The 20,922-nt window shown below is 42.6% G+C and overlaps 1 protein-coding gene across 27 annotated transcripts in view; it reads right to left on the bottom strand.

Annotated features, from left to right (window-relative positions):
- Positions 1-660: 660 nt before the first annotated feature.
- Positions 661-20,922, bottom strand: part of mical3a (microtubule associated monooxygenase, calponin and LIM domain containing 3a) — a 79,188-nt gene continuing 58,926 nt past the window's right edge. For 9 of the 27 annotated variants that reach the window (XM_080304918.1, XM_080304926.1, XM_080304929.1 and 6 more), the window contains 16 exons: positions 20,243-20,404; positions 19,755-19,817; positions 18,617-18,691; positions 18,333-18,446; positions 18,157-18,236; positions 16,032-18,072; positions 15,855-15,952; positions 15,375-15,551; positions 13,177-13,227; positions 12,348-12,455; positions 11,567-11,660; positions 10,716-10,766; positions 9,773-9,823; positions 3,937-4,036; positions 2,692-2,765; positions 661-2,585 (listed from right to left, as the gene is read on the bottom strand). In XM_080304918.1, the coding sequence (XP_080161044.1) occupies positions 2,401-2,585; positions 2,692-2,765; positions 3,937-4,036; positions 9,773-9,823; positions 10,716-10,766; positions 11,567-11,660; positions 12,348-12,455; positions 13,177-13,227; positions 15,375-15,551; positions 15,855-15,952; positions 16,032-18,072; positions 18,157-18,236; positions 18,333-18,446; positions 18,617-18,691; positions 19,755-19,817; positions 20,243-20,404 (3,524 nt within the window). In that variant the 3' untranslated portion in view covers positions 661-2,400. The remainder of the gene's footprint in view (positions 2,586-2,691; positions 2,766-3,936; positions 4,037-9,772; positions 9,824-10,715; positions 10,767-11,566; positions 11,661-12,347; positions 12,456-13,176; positions 13,228-15,374; positions 15,552-15,854; positions 15,953-16,031; positions 18,073-18,156; positions 18,237-18,332; positions 18,447-18,616; positions 18,692-19,754; positions 19,818-20,242; positions 20,405-20,922) is intronic. The other 18 variants (XM_080304925.1, XM_080304930.1, XM_080304922.1 and 15 more) reach the window with 17 other exon arrangements.

Below are 20,922 nucleotides of genomic sequence, written 5' to 3'. Positions count from 1 at the left end.
GTAGGATTTATCTTGGCTTTTGCTTGAGAAATTAAATTTTTCACAGATGACAGGACCATTCAACAGGCAGGGGGCATCAAACGTATTAAATGTACAATTCTGGGTTTTTGATGTCTGACACCAAGGCACTAAAAATCTATTTTCCCCACCTCTGCTGAGAAGATTACATTTCAGCCCCCACCCTCTTTATTCTCCCTCATGCAAGTCCCCCAATTTCATGGAAGCGCAGCAAAAAAATATCAGGTAATTTTAAGATGCCTGGGTTCCATCACAGTGCCCGCTACAGCTTCTTTGGCAAGTTAAAAGGCAGGTAGAAGTTAAGATTGAAGTTAAATGCGTTTCAAAATATACAGGAAAAGCACAGATAATACCATATGAACAGTATTCTACTACTTCTTTAAATCTATGCAGTCCCACCACATTATATAGCCTGCCTATTTGCATTTAGGAATTAATTCCTTTCTGCTACTGTACTTTGTGTTCTCGGTAGAAAGCCTCCGCTAATCCTTTATTAAGCCTGGGCTTGTAATGAAAGCAGAGAAAAAGTCACAGTAACATCTCAGGCTGGCTAAGGTGGAATGAAAGGTTTAAAAATAATAATCTCTTGCTCATAACTATAAGACATTCAATTAAAAAGTTTGATTTTAGAGGACAAACACGTAAAAGAACTGTATCGTTTATTGTCGTCTTCAGCATACATCCAACACCCCTATGAATTTTAGCTACATGAAGCATTTACATTACAAGTCGTTTGTCGACAGAGTAGTTTTAAAAATTAGGATTCACTTTCTTTACATATGATACAATTTGCACAGGTTAATAAATATCAATACAATCATGTCAACCTTGGAACACACAATCTAAAACAACAGCCCATAAAATTGTGTAATATTCACAGCTCCAAACAAGTCATAAATATAGCCTCTGACATTTCTACACTGTAAAACAGTGCCCACCTGGATTTGTACAATTGGCAAAGAGGCCTACTAGTCCGCCAAGGATGTCCAACGGATAAACCAAACCAATATTCTCATTCAATGTAGCTTGTGCAGTTCTTTAGGGTCCCATTTATGTGTAGTTTGGGGACCTGCTGTAGAAAAGTGTTGTTTTAAAAAAAGAGCTCCAGTGGAACACACAGATGTGATTATTGGATACCTCAAAAAAATCTAAACAAAAAAAAAAACTTAAGTTTATAGAATGGAAATGAAAAGGCATCTTTTTCAAAGCTAAAGTATTAACACTGCAGTATATAGTTGTGTAGTGTTCTCTCTTCCCCACAGTAAGTCCTCCCATACTAACAACAGTAACATCAGGTCGTTAGTAACATCCCATTGTTAATACAGTCTATCCCGAGGATTGTTTCTACTGTTTAACAAAGCAGGAACCAAAATGTGAACAAATACTTGTAAACGTTAACGGTCAGTGTGATACACAGCCAATGAGAGCTCACAGAGAGGCCCATCATCATCATCAACTCATGTGAAATGCTTAAATATTTGCATCCAAGTCTTCTATGTGCCTGAAGCCATAATTCCTGACATGCAGCGGCATGTATGCGAGATACAAAAGAGATATGCGAGATAATGAGATTCTGGGCACTCTCCTGTGAATACAAATAAAATTAAAACAAAACCATTTTTTTTAACTGTTAAAAGCAAAACATGGTAATAAATACATAAACATGGACATATTTAATGGGTTCATAGTGGTGACAGACTCTGCAGGGGGAAAGGAAAGAAAACAACAACAACCCCGGAGCGTTTTATGATGCATTTGTGGTTTCTGAAGGATGCTGATGTGAGTTTGTCACTAGGGAGAAAAAAAGGCAGCTTCAGCAGAGTCCGTTCTACAGTCGGACTGAAAAGAGCGAGCTAGGAGACCTTGCTCTGACATTTAAAACACACCTCTGCAGCACTAAGACCGAGGACCCTCATCTACTGAAAATGGGACTCGATTATACCCCCTCCCATTTTCGTTTTTACAATTCCTGTACATCAGCAGGACCAATCTTCATTCTTCCCTTTAAATAGTGGAGAACAAAGTCTTTAAACGCTCTCCTAACCCCCCGCCACAATTTTCAAGGTTGAGATGTTAAAGTTGTGAATATACACACCACGTCTCCACCCACAGACTGAGACAGCAAGCATAACTGCAAAGTGATTAACATGTACTGCCTTTGGGCAGGGGATATGTAAACGCTGCAGACTGCTCCAACATCACAGGCAGCCGTAGTGTACATATTATGTTGTTGGGGTTCTTCACACATTGGCTGCTCTAGGTGTGACAGTTTTAGGCCAAATGCCTGTGTCAAAGTTCAGCAGATATATCCACATCAAAGACGCCCACGTGAGACTGAGACCGCCTACGAGCAGTCGAAAACTTGAAATGATTCCCCTCACATCAAGCCCAGTTGAGGTTAAAGCCTTTAGAGAGCATAACAGCCTCCAGGTCCTTGTCTTCCTCCTTCTCTCGAAGTCTCTGCTCCTCCAGGAGAGCAACCAGGGCATCTCGTTGCTCCACCACTTCCAACATCTCATTCAGGATCTGCTTCTCCTCAGCCAGTTCCTTCTCAGATTTCAGGTGGTCTGAAAGAAGCCCGTGCAAATTTGAAAACAAAGAGACGTTATGCAGATATGAACGCTGGGAGCTCATTTGTATAGCCCGTCAGCTAATTTGCATTCGAGCGTTCACCTTCCACGGCCATCCGTTCCCTGAGTTCCTGCTGCAGTCGGCTCTGTCTGTCCTCCAGCTCCAACTCTCTGGCACTTGGGGACAGAAAGTAAGAAGGGAGACTGGCTAAGTTAGTGTCACTAATGAGCTATAGCTTTCGACATCTACATTATTCATCAGACTATTCATTTATCTATGTAGCATTTCATTAAAGAATATACTATCTGGCTGGAAAAAAAGATGGGCTATTAATCTAAAAGCTTTTGGTAAGCAATGATGAGATGATACTGGATAATTTAAGGGCCAAAATTAAAGCAGTAAAGTTGGTTTTCCTACATTTTTCTAAATGTATTGAAAAAGCGGTCACATATCAGCAGATGAAAAATAAGTGACTTCATAGCAGGGGAATCAACATCACACTCATAATATTACTATTTATAAAAGAAGGAGGTAATAAATCTCTGCTTCTGTCAAGAGAAACATAACTTATAAGCCTTAAGAAAGACATTATATTACATATTTAGGCATTTATGATATTACACTTATAAAGTAATCTGACGCTGGAATGCATTTTGATCACCTGGCAACCTTCGGGAAGACTGGCAACTGCAACTTTTGGTTTCTTTAACCCAACTTAAGGGTAAAAATAAACATTTATGACAACATATGTGCAACTGGACTCATTCACTTTATAGATGCATCTTGTTAACCTATGAAAATGAGATGCTAACTTAGCACACCACCCTCTCATCCATGCACGGTCACTTCTGAAAAGAAGGATCCCTTTAAAACTGTAGTTCCCGAACCAGCTGGTGAGAATACAGTGACGTGGTCTGTTATTTACAAACCTATAATTCTTACTCAGGCTTGATTTGTTTATTATTCTGGTCACTGCTCTGAAGTTTCTCACCAACTACTGAAAACTATCAGAGTCCAAGGAATTCAAGAATCATCGCGATCGATGATGTCTGGTCATGGCCCCGTTGTATTATCCACTTACTATAAATCACTTTATAAGACGTACCCTTAAAATTAACCACTGAATTCACCTCATCTCAGCCAACTACTGACATTTTCTAAAGATCAGTTTTCCATCTGTACAGTGCACATTAGTGAAATTTGCCATCATACATGTACCTACATAAAAAGAAGAAGCTAACATATGAACCAGTGACAACCAAGTTTTGCATCTTGGACATTAAAAGGATCCAATCAGCTAACACATTTGGGGGTTTTTCCAGTGCACCTTTAAAGGGATGTACTTACAATATCATGAGTTCGGACTCGTAGCGGACTAGGGCATTTTTCTCCTGCACCAGCTTGAACCACTCTTGCATTAGTTTAGGATCGTCTTTCTTACCCATACCTGGATGGAAGGAGGAAGCACAGAGCAGCAGTGAGACTCCAGGTGGCTGCGGCACGACACTCATGTCACAGAGACGAGGACTGACACAGGCAATGCAATGACAGCCAAGCCAGGATGTCCTTACAGAGGGATGGTGAGGTGGAAGAATGGATTCGACATCGACGTGATTGGCCGTGCCATACCTAACGATGGCACTGAGAAGGTGAGGAGGAGCTACAGGACTCAAATTTGGCATGTGTGCACATAGAAACACACACAATCCACATACAAACACATACAGACAATACCTGTTGTTGTGAAGCTGAGAGTTTGTGTTACCCAGTTTGGTCCTTTCGACAGACGTAGCTACTTTCTGAGCAACTCCTATATGTTTTTTTGCAAGTGTGAGTAATAATAAAAATCAATAGCTAAGATATTAGAGAGAAATAAATCCAAGGACCTATGGAAATATTTCATCTTCCCCTGTCCACATATTGACCGACCAGCTGAAATGAAATCCTTTCAGATCCTATTCATGCTCAGTGGTTTTATGGGTACAAAATAGGTGTGAATTAGTCTGCAGTCTTTACATATTCAATAAGGTACTGAAGTGTTATAGGAGGACTTATCACTGAGACCAGTAGAGAAGTTCCCTCTATTCATCCTGCCACAGAGACGAGCATATTTAGTGCTGCTGGCATCATGCATTGCAGTCAGAGCGCAGAGCAGCTGCACACTTCTCCTGCAGTCCCACTTGACTATGCAGAGAAGACCAGTGTATGGGGCATGCTTAGGGAAGGTCTGCTGCTGGGGCGATGCACCCTTTCATTTATCTGACTGCAGCAGGTGGAGCCAAGCGGTCTTGATGAAACACCAGAAGGCGAACCTTGATGCAGCGTGACATACTTAGCTGGGGAAGAGGAGGCTCTTGCACAACGAAAAGAAAAAACATTGTACACACATAAATAGCATGGCTGTGGTCTCGGGCACTGGCTGCTGCTAATTGACAGACAAGGGACAGAGAGAGAGGCAGAGGTGGAGGAGAGCTGCTCACACTTAGAGCAATGCAACATGAGAAGACAAAAACACGAAGCCTGATTTACCAGACCTATTCTACAATGGGAGCTTTTCTTCTTCCTTAACTACTTCTGTCTGTTCCACTGACACCACCCTTCAGCCAAGGCTCCCATCACAAAAGAAACAAGGACAAAAACAACATGCCTTTCTTTTTGGGGGGGATTTTTTTCTCTTCACATGGATTGAAAGCTTCACTGACCGAACCACGTGGCCCACTCATTTTTAAGACTTACATAAGGCTGGAATTTTACAACAAATCATCACACCATGCAAGTTTCTTGCTGACAGGCCAGTCAGGTGTCAGGTGGTCATTGCTCAGTTTGAACATTTTATGATTGCATGACATTGTAAAGATTTTATCAAAGGATAAGCCAGAAAATCCAACCAAAACATGCTGCTGATTAGAGTCACGCTGTGGCTGAGTAGTTACTAAGTTACTGCAGTAGTACTTAGATGGTCTAAACTTTCTACATTATTGTATTAAAATAGGTTGAAAGGTGATTTCTTTATTTAAAAATGAAAAATGCACCACAGTCTTCAATATTCTGTTTTTCTGATATGGCATTTTCTGAAAATGAGCATTACACAGGAAAGACATAATCCATTACGGCTAGCAAAGAAGTATGCTAAGCTAAATCTTGATATTAAATTACTCCCACAGTAAAACACCTGTTCAGGACTTGAGGGACCCCCCTAGTAGGAGCAGAGATGTGTTCTGGTAAACTATCCACAATGACATACAGCGGTCCCTCGTTTATCGCAGGAGTTACGTTCTAAAAATAACCCGTGACAGGTGAAATCCACGAAGTAGCCAACTTTATTTTTTTACAATTATTATAGATGTTTTAAGGCTGTAAAACCCTTCACTACACACTTTATACACTTTTCTGAGACAGGCGTGGACCTTTTCACACTTTTCAAAACGTTTCATCGACATCGTTGCGTTTGTTGGGGAGAAAACAAACATACCGTACGGCACTTCAGAACACGCTGCTAGCGATCGAAGATTTATGTACATTTGATAAGCTGAATGCGTTCTGTACTGTACAGGAGACACGGCACGAGATTGATTGACAATGGTCTACAGCCAATCAGGACGCAGAAGACAATACGCTGGAAAAAAACAACAAAAAACAAACATGCAAAATTGAACCCAAAAAATCTGTAAAACAGCGAGGCTTCGAAAAGTGCACGGCGTTACAGCGAGGGACCACTGTATACTTCTAACAAAATTATTTTTCCCCAACATCAGCTTCAGCGTGATGAGCTCCTTCATATTCTGGAGAAACCTACTGAGCCTAATGTCACACAAACAGTTAGGAAAAGCTGGGAGGACAAAGGGGGGGGGACCAACGACGTAGCCCATTTCTGGAGATCCTTACGCTTGCAGGTAACCTGCCACAACTGGCGGCAGATGCAGCGAGGTTATGTTACCTTCAGGGGAACAGCAGGGGCAGAAGGAGAGCGGTCTTCGGCGAGGCATCCCCACAAAGGGCTCAACTTCCACAAGACAGAGGGGAAAGAGCGTGAGGGAGTGACGCAGGTGGGCACATTAGGAGGGGGAGGTAAGAAACAGTAAGAATGGAGGAAATAATGTGGGAGGAAAAAAAAAACCAGACATGACAGAGGCAAAGAGAAGAGGACAAAGAGGGTGCAGGAGGAAGGGGAAGGAGAGGTTTGAGGTGAGGAAGAAAATATCAAAGAGAAAAATCAACAGGGGACAGGAGCACTGCGATAGGGAGCAGACAAATCACCTAGAGAGAGGAGGTGGGAAGAGATCAGCTGTGTGGTGTGAGAAATGAAAAATATGGGATAAAATAAGAACAGAAAACAAGAGGGGGGAAATCTAGAGCATAGAAGAGAAAATAATCCTGTTTGATCTTGCAAGTGTAGTTCTTCTCATGATCTTTCAATTAGGTAAAAGCACCCTATATCTGTGCGCTACACACCACGCACATAGCCAGTGGTTATATATAAATGATTTATTCCCATTATAAACCCCATTACTGCTCATAAATCCATCCCACTCGCAGACGCAGATAATGGCTTCATCTTTAAAGTGCTGCTTCTTGTACACGCTACATGTTTAGACCACCCTGCGTAATTTGTTGCCGGTTTGGCGACTTCTGAAGTTTAGCTTCTTCTCAAGTGCAAATTAGGATTTTTTTCTTCTTCTTATTTGCATCCACTAAAAAGATTTTCTCAAAACGTAAGATTACAGATAGGCGTTTATTAAGTAACTTCCACTAAAATATAGACTAGAAAATATGTGTAATGTAAGGCACATTTCACTTAAAATGGAGCAAATATGCAGGATCTTCTATAGTAAGGGCTCATACTCGAGTAAAAAAAAAAGATTTTTCAGGTTGGAAGGTGAGGAGGCGTGAGAATGAAATGCTCAATACGTGCTACAAGGGACTATCACAGAAAAGAAGGAAAAATTGCAACTTAAAAAGACCGAGGCCCTAATAAAATGTTTATGGCTTCCCCAAATCATCCAAATGTGCTTATGGATTGTGTCGTTTGTTCAATGAATCTTCATCTATGCTCATAATTATTAAAGTTGATTATTACATTTCTAAGTAAAGTTAATAAAAATAGCAGAAAGAAGAAGGGGGAAATTACCTGGCTTTAATATTAGATTTTTCCTCTTTTGTTTTTTCCTTGCAGGTCTCATCTGCTAGCACAAACCGTATAAGCCACTATTCAGTGTAAGCGCCACAGTTCTTCATCACCCACCAAACACGATAAGCAGGACGGAGGACTAATGGAAAATTATCAGGAAGCTAAAAGCGTTTTTTGTGACACATCCAGCCCAAAACATTCAACAAACCCAAAACAGTTTCAGGTTCATACATTTGAATTAGCTCAGAAAGAACAAATAAAACCAGCTGGATTGGAAGTGATGGAACACCATGCCTCCTGTTAGACTTCTGGGCAACCAATTAGAAGGGGAAACTCGGACGCTTGCAGAGTGACCTTTGTGCCAAAACAAAATGACTCTGCACAATCTTCTTTTTGATGAGTGCCGACAACCAGCGACACAAAAGCACAGAGAAGCCCTGCATAAAGAAATGCTCATTTTTCTCCCTCGTGCTGAGAAACTCCATTTATGCTAAATAACTAAAAATCAAACACGTGTTTCTCACAAACCAAATTCACAGCAGACGTGAGGTGAAAAAGATGCATTCCTCTCATACTCGAGTCTAAAGGAGAACAGTGGACACGACGAGACCTTTCAGCCAGACACAGTCAACGGGTTAAACAGTTTTCCAGCAGCAGCTTATACACAGCGGCTAATGTTTTAAGATTACAGCACTACCCATTAGTGCACACACACATACACACACACACAAACACTTTGGGGAGTTATGCAACTGAGCAGGTATGAGAAAGATTGCTGGGACTACAGTGCAGAACTACAGCAGGACAGAGTTCTGAGGCGAAGCTAAGAGCCAGGCTAGGAGTTTAGTATTAGTCAAACCAGGGTGGGTCACAGGTTACACATGTGTGTGGTCGGCAGGTGTCCGAGGTTTGTCCATCTTCCATCACACTCTAGCTCCAATGTGCAAGATCGGAACATGACTAGATGAGATGAGTTGACTCAAAAGTGTCACAAACGCGATATCTTTAGATGTAATGTGACAGTTGACAATAAAAACACAGAAATAAGACACAGATTTATTTATTTTTTAATATCTTTCTTGAAATACAAGGCTGGGATTTCTTTTCTCTTATTGTTAAAATTAGGAAAGCCAAAGCTCTTTCAGTTCATCTACAAACTGCGTTGCTTCAAACATGTTTTCCTTCCAGCTAATGGTGTAAAAGAGGACAACTGACAAAGATCGATTTAGAAATTTGCACTAGAAATGAAAATAGAGACCCTGTGCATGCAATATTACGAATCTCACATGTACCAATTAAAAAAAGAGATGATTTACTGAAAAAAGGTCATTAGTTTAAAACAAATACAGACATTAATCTGTTTTACAGTTGTCCTGTATGTCTCCCATAAAAATAACACTGAATATATCGATGTAGGAATATGAGAAGACAGCAGGATCAGTGCATTGGTGGTTTTGGTCTTCTCATGAACAGAATATTCAACGTTCCCAGCCTTTAAGTAGAACTCTGTACTTTTCTCGGTTCCCCATCTCAGCTGGCCTGCTGCTACTCGCCAGGATTTTATTTGATGAACAGTATATTATTCTATCTGCTAAATTAAACGTTTTAATGAATATGCAACAGAAGACCAGAACTTTAATGTGCAGCAAAAGCATGAATGCATACTGCTGCTCTAATATCACTCTTTGCATTGCGTCGCCGTTTGCACCAAACAGTCTACGTGCAGCAGAGTGACAAATAAAAGTTACTTATTAATTCGTTCATTCATCATTCATAAGTTTATAGAGATCAAAGACAATCTTAAGAGAACAGCACGAGGCCAAGTGTCTGATCTCCGTTTGATGTAAAGAGTGTCTGAACTACAAACCCAGTAAAGGAGAAAGCGAGGGGAGGGAGGGAGGGTAAAGGAGCAGAGAGCATCGCAGTGGCTTAAAGCCAGCCAGCCAATCACGGCGGATATGAGGGGTACAAAGCTCAAGTAGTAACAGGGAGGAGGAAGGACAGATTGGGTTAGCCATTAGGTTAGTTTTAAAGCGACAGATGTGAAATACATACCGCCCAGATGCAAGTCCAGGATTTCACTGTAATTAGAATCTCCCCAATAGTCTACAACGACAGGGATATATTAGAGATAGGAGTTACTTAACACAGCCCCAAACTAGGCACACAAACACGCACACACTGAAATCTCCAACAAAAGCAAGTCATGCATGTTCTCTGAAACATACAGACACACACAGAGTCCATCAGTACTCACCACAATTCAAATGCAGTCATTTTGTGCAACAGAATATTTCCAATGATGATAATAAAAGACTGCTGCATAGATTTGGTGTGTTGCCGTTTGCTGGGCTATTCTGCATATTTGCTCTGTTTTGTGTGTGTGTGTGTGTGTGTGTGTGTGTGTGTGTGTGTGTGTGTGTGTGTGTGTGTGTGTGTGTGTCTCGACGTGTTGAGGAAATTGCTTCATTTTTATGTGTATTGATTTGAGCAGAAAAGAAGAACTAGCAGATAAGCTGTTGTGCATTCCGAAAGCAGCAAAAAAATAAGTAAATTGAAAAAAAAGATAAGACAAGATCTCAAGAAATATCTGTATCAAGTCATCCAACCACAGCAAATATTTGCAGAAATGATTCCAATAACAAAGTTGTCGGGCTGCAAACCAATCCGAATTTGATTTCTTACATTCTGATTGCATTTAGGAAATCTAACGTGATCCGAGTATTGACTGGAGAGGCGGTGAGAGAGACGAAACACATCCAGAATGAGCAGACACCAATCTATGTCGGGGAGGGGGACACACGCATTCTCCTCGTTTGCATGCAGCTTGGACTGATGATGGCAGACACGTTATGAACGAACACATATCGACATGTTCGGAGATGGAGAACTGTTGCAGTGTGTCACCACAGATGGACCCTACGTAACAGTTTCATGTGTGGTTAATTAAAAGGAAAGGGAGAAAAAAAATTAAGAAAACTACAGTAAAATCTAATACCTGATCTTCTTTTGTGCTGTTTGGGTAATGTACAAGTACCTTTATACAATCCTTTAAGAGAGTAGAGTATTAACACGTTAAAACATACTCAAACAGCAAACTGGATAAACAGCCGATGGTAAAGTAAAACAGTCATTTGGTCGGCGAGAAAAGGGACCGACTGAAATTAATGCTCCGCGTGTCTAGATGCATGCATTTGCATGATTAAAGTTTTCATTTCATTCCATTAACTTCACCATAAAGTGCACTAGGCTGGAATATCATTTCAGTGCTGCAAAGTCAACCTTCGTACTTTATCCTCATGCAAGTCTACATCATGTAAATATTATATTATTACTACTGAGCACAATTCATGCTTAGAAAAAATTGTGCTGCTCTCAAAGAAATTATTTATTTCTCATTTCGGAAGTATATCGTCTGTGATAGTCCCTTGTCAGAAACAATTCGGGATTATTACTTTGGAGAAATAAATGTGTTTTTCCTGCATACGAAATCATGTGCTGAATTATGCTTCGGCACAAGTGAATAAATGGTAAACGCACACAGTGATTTCAGCACAATCAAATGAGCGCAGAGGGACAGGTTTGCTGAGTTACGTAACCCTGACGGTTGTTATTACTATTCCCTTTGGAGCTCTAGAAAACTCTGAACTCATATCGTGTAAAGATAAAACGCGGCCTCTGGTGAGCAGCTTTCATGACCAAGATCTTACGTCAAATTTATGGCAAAGTACTTGTAAAACATTAACAAGTGAGGTGTCTAATACGCGATATTAAAAATGCACGCGCACATAGGAAGCCAAACTGAATGAAAAAAATCGATATATGCAAGTATGGCTGACGAGGAATTACCTGCTTCTCCTCTCAAAGCTTTCTCCACAGCTACGCCCCTCTCTTCCAGCTGCCTCTGCTTCTCCTCCACCTGCTCCAACTGCCTCTGGATGATCTGAGGAGACGATCAGCAGCAGAGGCACATCAGTATCATAAATGCACAGGGTGATAACTAACTACCAGTAATTAGAAATCCCCCCTAAACTCCCACAGGGAACACTCAGTCGATGCGGCTGTTTACTCTGTTGAAATGTCAGAAGTGGCAACGACAACTATATTTAACGCCTGCAGCCACACAGGACATTTGTATTAATTTGTCAAAAACCCCAAGAAAACGTGCAGATTTCAGTCGCTTGTCATCTTCTCTGTGTCTTGATTTGAAGTTGTTTTTTTGTTTTAATTTAAAACTTTTGATGCTTTATAGCACACAAATTGTGTGAAAAGGTTTTTTCCCCCCTCTCGAATCTCCTGTAACAGCTTCTGTCAGGTCTTGGGTTTATCTGTGCCACACAGAATTGGGAGCTGAAATAGAAGAAGTCCTGTGGGGTCCTGCAAATAGCCAGTAAAGGGAAGCAAAACTGAGGCCAGCAAATGACAGCTCCAGGAGAAAAGAGAGCTTAGTGCTGAGTCAGGGGAACGGGAGTCTGACTGCAGTTACAACATCAATCACCATGGATGAATCTGGCCTCAGTTCAAAACATTAGGAGTGACCAAATGGTAAAAAGCACCAGGGGAAGAATGCAGGAAACTGAATTCCCAAATTATATTAGGAAAGCAGTCTTTAAAAGAAGAAAGGACAAACCTGGGCTCTGTGGAGCCGCTTCAGTTCCTCCTGCTTGGCCTGTCGTCGTGCAGCTTTTTGGACTCGACGCGTCAGCTTGGCATTAAGCTCTTCCTCTGTGTAGGTTTTCTGTGTGGAATAACAAAACGTAAATCAGAAAAGTCTCATCCACAAGGTCCTAATGTGTGTAGGTGGCTCCGTGAGGTGCTGAGCACTCAGACAAGCTGAGGAGGGGAACTTTCTGGATCTTCTAACAGGGTGAGGAGATAACAGGAAAGTGGCTAATGCTATTTAAAGCTTCATCGGTCATCTACGGGACTCTCGGGGGCTAGAAAAGTTATGCTTGCATAAAACACAGTGTGAAACATACTTCATATAAACTTTGCTGCAAGCTCTGTTATAATCCTCCACAATAGATAATACATATGTGAGAAAAAACAGAGATGTTTCCGCTGTAAGCTGACATGGATGAGCATTTAAGCTAGCGCAAAACGGCAGAAAGAGAAAACATGAATGAAAACATGTGAAAAGGTCCTCCAGTAGCCAGACTGGAGTAAATACAGAGCCGCAGTGACAGATTAATCTCATAACAGCCTGGGGTGTCAACAGATGCAGAGGTATCACGGTGACCAGAAAAGAGAGCGCTATTGGAAACGTCGTGTTATAACAGAGTGGATATTCAGCAGTCAGTGAGCGAGCGTTGCTGTCCAACTGTCGCATGCATCCAGACAGAACAACGATTAGCTTTAGGCCAGGCCTACGCAGGGTGTTATGAAAGTAAACTGGCACGTGTGCAGGAAGACGAGACGGGGTGCAGGAGGGTTATCAGCGGGAATGTATGTAATACTACCTTTGTGGCATACGATCTCTTGAACGCCAGTGCGTGAGGGACATAAACAGACTTGGGGCAGACGAAACATAAAAGGGAGGAAACAAACATGATACAGATGATATGATTAAATGGGTTAATGATTATGTTAAATAAACAAAAGTAAAATAAACAGAACAGTGAGTCACAGTCTTGTTGGTACAATCAAAACAGGCAACGTTAATATCACAAAAAAGACAAGGTGGAATGAAATAGTTAAAGATCTACATTAACTACAAAATTGTGACACTAACCAAGAAACTCAAGTGTAAAATGTTTTATGATGAGATGTTGTGTCCAATACTACAACTATGACGCTTGTGTCTTGTCTAGTATTCACAGATCTGAAAGGGATGGGGACAAAAAAAAAAAGAGACTACTCTATAGATTTCTCAGGGGCTCTCACTGACTCACACATGGCTGAGAGGCATGATACAACTTAAAACTCCTGTTACTGTAGCCGTATGAAGTGAATAATTCAGATCAATAATCGTTACAAAGAAGAAAACGACATTCATCAAACGACAACGAGCCACAACATCAAAACCACAGACGGGTGAAGCGGTTAGCACCGCGGCATAGACACCATGATGCAAAGCAATGTCCTGCAGGTTTTAGATCTCACCCTGGGTCAACACACCTGAATCACATGATTAGTTCATTACCAGGCCTATGCAGAACATCAAGACATGTTGAGGAGGTCTTTTAGCCATTTAAATCAGCTGTGATGGATCAAGGATACATCTAAAACTTTTCCATGGCTGTATCCCAATTCAGGGTCTGCAGCCTTAAAGGCCGCATTTTATGGCCGATTACGTCACAGCGACGTGGCAAAGGATTTCCCAATTCGAAGGCTGCTTGAAATGCGGCCCTCAGATGCGTCCTTCATTTCCCTGAATTTTAAGGCTGTGGCGGTGTAGACTTCGTGGCCCAACATATCCCAGAATGCATAGCGCGGCGGTGGGTGTGGATAATTTTGCCGAAGAAAAAAAAAAACTAGTACTGAATATTATGTCACTTATTTATGTGCAAATGTTTAATAACGAAGAACATTAAACATTCCTGTTGGTCATATGTCGACAAAGTTATGTGACGTTAGTGACGTTTGTACTAACTTGGTTTTAAAGCCTTTACTTTAAAATATACGCCGTTCAATAGCTGAGCTTAATCCTACAGAGAATAATCAAAGCTCGTGTAGAAACAAACAAATGAACAAAAGATTTTCTCCTTCATTTCTGTCAAACAAAGCTGTATGAAACGTTTCCAGCTGTTAGTATCATGGTTGCTAGGCAACCTGGGCAGCGCAACAGACCGTCCCATTACACAAGCCTCGCACTTCCGGCCTTACGCGGCCCTTGAGGATCGTTGAGGCTGCGTACTTTAAGGCTGCAGATCCTGAATTGGGATACAGCCCATCAAGACATGTTGAGCAGATCATTTAGCCTTTAGATCAGCTGTGTTGGATCAAGGATGCATCTAAAACCTGCAGGACACCGGCCCTGAGGTCTGGTGTCCTGAAACTTTTCCATGTGTCCTGGTTGCAACACACCTGAATACATTTCGTAGGTCATTAGCAAGACTAGCCACGCCCTGAGTGGGGGAAAATCGACGCAGGTGTCCACAGGCTTTAGTGTTGTGGCTGATTTATGTACACGTTTCCAAAATATACACAAACAAAAGAGAATAGGAGTACATCTGAGCTTCATGCCTCTGGCCCTGAGCACGATTCTATCTATTTAAAACCACCAGAAACACACACAGACTCGGCAGCAGTGGCAAATATAATGCTGAATTTCAGCCATAAATGCAATGAGTGCAAATGGATTCCAATAAAAGAGCTCATGTTCTAAAATTTAAGGACTTGTTCCAAATATGTGCATAGTTCCAACGCCATTTATGCGTTCAGGATATTGAATTATTACGATCTTTTAAAGAATTCACTTGTCCAGACCTTGAAAATATTTTTATCATAATTTGTTCTGAGACCTCCCAAGGTCAAAAAAAAATATATACACATTATTTTATTCCAATAACTCTTTAAAAAGAGATGAAATGATAGCAAAGATGCCACCGGCACGTTATATGAACTTTAACTAAAAGATTGGTGATGCTAAATGGCATTATTCAGAAAGATGACACTTTCTGAAATTCAAAATTATGTAACCCCTGCTGCACAATACCTCCTCGTCGTCTTTCTCCATTTCTCGCTTAACCTCCTTCTCCTGTCCCCTTTTTTTATGCCTCTCTTTCACCCCCCTTTTTTCCTTCAACTCCCTCCTCCTCTCCTTTTCCAGTGTCTCTTCCTTTATTGCCTCCTTCTGCATGCCTGATACTAGGTCAAAGATGTCCACATGCCTCTAGGAGTGGAAGAGATTATATAAAGAAAAACATTTTCGAGAGGAAGCAAAACAGAAACTGGTACAGCGGATGTCGTGATGATATGTATAGCCTTGCAAAGCCAGACTGCACGAGTTTCATTCACAACAGTTTGATTTTAAGTTGTGATTTACATCTAATGAGATGAACCTGCATGAGTAAAATTCATTCAAGAAAGGTCCAAAAAGGCGGTTTTAAGGACCCCAGGCAACTCCGGTTGGCGTTGCAAGCCTGTGCATGCATGAATCCCTAATGACAACCACGTGACATTTGTATTTGCTCACATCTGCTTTGGACTTCTGGGAGGATCTTTCCAGAACATCGTCACAGGACAGGTCGGAATCTTCGGAGAAACTCAGGTTTCTCCGAGTTTTCAAGTCTACTTCAAACGACAAGCAAAGACAACAATCAGCAATCAATAATTTCATAACATGAAATGAGCTTTGGAAGAATAGTCTTACCTGAAGATCTCCCAAGAGGTGATGTCCTTCTCTTCCCAGAGTCCTGAGTAGTGGAGCTGGACGACGGTGTACTCGGGCACGACTTATCATCCTTCTTCTTCTTGTCCTTCTTGTACCCTGAGAAGACAGCCTTCCACAGAGACTTGTGTTTTGGAGGCGTCTCATCTGCGCCCGAGAGCCTGCTGCTGTCGTTCTTGGCTTTTTTCTCCTTCTTGTTTTTCCGCGGGGAGAAGAGGGAGCTTCGTTTCTTACTTTTACTTGTAGAGGAGCCGTCTGACGAAGCCACCGAGCTGTCCAGGCTCTTGTTACTGCTAAAGAAACGCTCCGACAGGGCCTCGGACTTCTTTGACTCTAAAGCTTTCACAGCTGATGTCTTTGGAGATGCAGCTGACTTTTTACTTTTTCCAACAGTGTCTGGTGTTACATTCCAGGCCACTTTAGGTGAGGCGCCCTTTTCCCCATCGGACTCTTTCATTTTGCTCAACTGTTTGGCCATAGCTTCTTTTAGAGCCGGGCTCTTGACAGATTTTTCTCTGGCCCTTATCCTCTCCTCTGCAATCTCCCTGGCTTCTGGAGAGAACTGAGTTGCCCTCTGGGTCTTAGAGACTGGGTTGACTGGGATATTGGGTTTACCATTTTCCATTGCTAGTGCCAGATGAAGGGGAGGTTTTTCCCTGCTCGGCTTGCTCGTGGGCGGAGTGTAATACCTGTTCATGCTTGTGTCTGGTGTCCGGTCGTCGTAGCTCTCCTCCACATCGTCAGCAAAAGGAATCTCCTCCACAGTCTCCACAAATGACTTCCTCGTCTCCTGCGGCCGTGGCTTCTCCCTCTTCTTCTCCCTCATCACGACCACCGGGGTTGTTTCTGGAGCTGCCTGAGGTGAGGAGACCTTCCTGGGTGCTGGTTTGGGCACAGATACGGGGCTCAGCTGGGTCCTGGGTGCAGGAACAGGGGTAGTGGCTTTTGCTGGCTCTTTGGCATGCTCAGATGGAAGTTTTTCTGTTCCGTTGGTCCAGGACACCTGGTGTCTCTGCTGCCTGAGCACGGCTGGAGACTGATTAGCAGGCACGGGTGGTGGCGGACTGGAAGGTGGTGTCAGCATAGCCGAGTCGGACGTGTTATAGCTGTCACTGTTTACCGTCTGGCTTGTGGCCACACTTCCATTCAAGCCCAAGCCTGAGCTGCTGCTGATGTCTCTTTTATCAGAGCCATCGCTCTTGGGCTCAACAGGAGCGATAGGAGTAATGACCTGACCCTCGAGAGTGATGTTGAGTCTGCGAATGACAGCCCGGCCAGTGAAGGCAGGCTTCTGTTCCCCGGACACGTCTGCTGTTTGTGTCTTAGCGAAGTTGGAGTCCTGAGGTGGAGTCTTAACAACACTCCTTTCTAAGATTTTACTACTGCGGTCCAAAGGAGTCAGACCGAGGCTCTTTCTTATCTCAGCACTCTTCAACCAGAACTCCTCAATGATATCCGTCTTTTTAGACGGCGTCTCTTCTGTTGAGGAATTTGAAGGCTCTGGCGTGGCCATGTTGGTTTTAGCCAAGGGCGTTGAAGTGACTGCGGGGACGGGCTGAGTTCTGACGGGAGAATCAGAGGTGAGGGGTGATGAGGGTTCATGGCAGGGCAGCGGCTGGGCACAGATCGGGGAGAGGGGGTTTCCTGTGAGAGGGCAAATGGAGCGGTGAGGAAAGACGGGAGATTTAGGTCCTTCAGTTTCGGGCAGGGGTGTAGGCTGGGAGCAAATTGGTGAGCTCACTGGTGACTTGAGAGGTGACTCACTGGGTGGCTGTAGTGGAGAGGCAGCAGGTGGTTTGGTGGGTGAAAGAGGAGGAGATGAAGCAGAAGTTGGGGTTTTAACTGGTGTAGAAGCAGCAGCATTAGTAGGTGAGGGAACAGGAGACAACTGCTGGACAGGAGCAGGTGAAGGGCACAGCGGGCTCCTGGAAGTTGGAGATGGAGTCATCTTTTCTGGCTTTGTTTCCTCAGGTATGAAAGGATCAGGAAAAAAGCGGAGACCAGGAGATTTTACGGGACTTATCTACAAAACAAAACAAACAACAGAGGAGTTTAGGATTCAGGTAAAAGCCATTAATCGCTTTGAACCTCTGAAGCATCATCTCACCTGGGTTTCAGGTTCTGGGGATGGTTTAAGCGGAAAAAGAACGATATCGTCCTTCTGCAGCAGGCCGATGCTGGATGGTTCTGAATTCACAAAAGGGAGAAGAAAAGGCTCATTGCCTTTTATTTGTGGAAAACATATCTGCGTGATCGTGTAGAGAAACGTTTTGTGACATGTACCCATACTGGAAGCTGTTGCCAAGCTTTCCGATTTCTTGTCTTCCTCGGGAAGCGCTTCATCGTGCTCCGACTGGTGCAAACGAGCCTCAGCTTCCGCATCCGAAGGGATGTCATCTGGAATTTAAACATCACATCAAATATTTCATTATTACACAGCTTTGGAAGTTTAATTATCTGAGTCGTTTCATTTTGATGAAGAGAGTTCTTTGTAAACAAAAATGCTATTTTCCGCATGTTAAACACTTGATGGATTCATTACTGTTTGTAATGTTTTGACTGTTTACCCTGATCCATCTCTGTGCCAGGCTCCATATCTGGACCGTCTGCTTCGGCTTCGAGTACTTCATCTTCGCAGGGCTCTGACATGAAAAAAAGGGAAATAAATGAGTCATTGGAACATTATTATCGTGTCTTTAGACAATAACTGTGAGAACTTTTTTCTGTTTAAAAGTAGCTTGAATGAATCTTTTCTCAGAAATCCTGACAGTGAGGTGGAAAGCTATCGAGGCCGATTTTGAAAAGCCGAATACAAACATTAAAGGTCGAAAAAAAGGTGAGTAGATTTTAAAAATCAAAATCTATTTTTCTTCAGACAGCATTAGGAAAGAGTTTGGGCAAAAAAAAAAAAAAAGAAAGAAAGAAAATCTTTTGCATACAAATCAAACAGTCCAAGTCTTTTAATATGAACAAAGGAGCAGCTAGGCTGCAGCTACATGCAGCAACTTTAAATTAGTAAGCTGAAAATATTTGATCCAAGCAGAAGCACAACCAGAATGTTACTGGTTAAACTGTGGTTAGCGAGCAAAACTGGGAGGGGGAGGGGGCAGTTTATCCATGCAGTTTATATATCAGCTTTAACTACTAGGTGACCGATCTGAGTGCACGGGCACATAAACTACTAAAAGAACTTTGTAATTGGTCTGATCTCTGCCGGAGGTCTTTACTGGGCCTTTAACTCTGAACTCAAGGCTTATACGAGGACTTCAAACAGAGGTGTAGGACTCTCATTCAATTCATTCAAGCTCTTAATCAGCTGATAATGTACTTCAACACCCACATTCTGTGAACTTAATGCAAGTACAAGTGCCATTAAGAGGTGAGCTCCCAAAGCTGTGGTGCCTTGTGGTTTCACTCCCCGGAATATATTACGTTACAGCATAACATACAGAGCAAGTGCAAAAGAAAATACATATTTTGGAAATTAGAAGAGTAGAATGTAAGGTTTGGTTACAAAAGGTGAAACACAAGTGCTGATCTGAACCCAGGAGAGAAAAACCTCGACAGCCTTACAGCAGGCATGCTTGTGAGTTTACTGGTCTCTGCATGTGTTTATGCATGCTCCATGAAAAGAGGCCAGCCCAGCTGATAGACAGAACAGGAGTCTAAGACGGGATGTCAGGATCCCTTTCGAGTCTGTGCTACCTCCGGACAGGGACTCCAACCAGACTCTCACTGCCTCGTGTCGGGCGGACGTGTGGGCAGGGGCTACATTCAAACCAGAAGATATAGAACGACGAGGGATAGATGGCGGGGAAATAACAGTAAAGCAATTAGACACATGAGAAACAACATGGGAGAACACAAAAGAACAAAAGAGAATCAAATCAAAGGAACTGACGAGAGGGTTAAATGGCGCGCTGGGATGCGTTTGGAGAGCGTTATATTCGCCCCAGAGGAACAACAGTGACTCTGAATGACAACAGGCTCAACACAAAATTAGACATTCCGAGAAATAAAGCAATGTTACACAAATGTACAAATCAGAGGTAATTCAAAACAACAAGCTGGGGTCCACCTGTGGCAGACACAGACAAAGCAGCAGCAGCCACACTTGCAAAATGAGACACCCTGATCCTGAACATGGCGAGACCCACGGCCTTCCCAGGCGTATAGGCCCCCGGGTGGGTTACCTGCAGAGGAGGGCTGCGTGAGCTCAGAGGGCTGGGAGAGTTGGGAGGCTGAGGCCAGCTGGCCATCATCCTTGTCTCCCTCAGACTCCAGATGTGCTCTCAAACCTGGAATGGCGCTGGGATCCACAGGCTGCAGGACTTGTTGGATGTGGAGACTCCTCGCTAAATGTAAGTGTTGTGATTTTGTATTTTTGCGTGGCGTAAAGTTGTGTGAGTTAGGAGAGGAAGATAAAGAGAGATGAGGGTAGTTGTGGAAGAAAGGAACAGGGGGGAAAAACAGGGCAAAATGGAAGAGAAAAGGCAGAGAGACAGTTATACAGTGACAATGGGAAAAAAATCATCAAAGAGAAATGAAGGGCGGCTGCATGCAATACACTGCAAAACGCCAAACCATAAAAGTAAGCTTCAAGGGTACAAAGCTTGGAAAAGAAAATAATAACACATTTGTTAAATATAACAGTTCCGTCGCACAGCTGTAAAACATAACTGCAGCGCCGTGGGGGAGATAATCAGATCTGATTCATCAGATTAGTATTTTAATGCCATAAAGAACTCCAGAGGTTTGAAACAGGAGGTTAGATGGAATGGGACTGACAATGAAAAGGGAACACCGATGAACACAAAACTCACATAAAAACACAACAAACCAAACCATAAAGAAGCCAAAGGCACGCTTCTTG

Source organism: Astatotilapia calliptera, chromosome 7, assembly GCF_964374335.1.
Source record: "Astatotilapia calliptera chromosome 7, fAstCal68.1, whole genome shotgun sequence".
In the NCBI taxonomy this organism is placed as follows: Eukaryota; Metazoa; Chordata; class Actinopteri; order Cichliformes; family Cichlidae; genus Astatotilapia; species Astatotilapia calliptera.
This window is presented reverse-complemented; position numbering and strand designations above follow the sequence as displayed.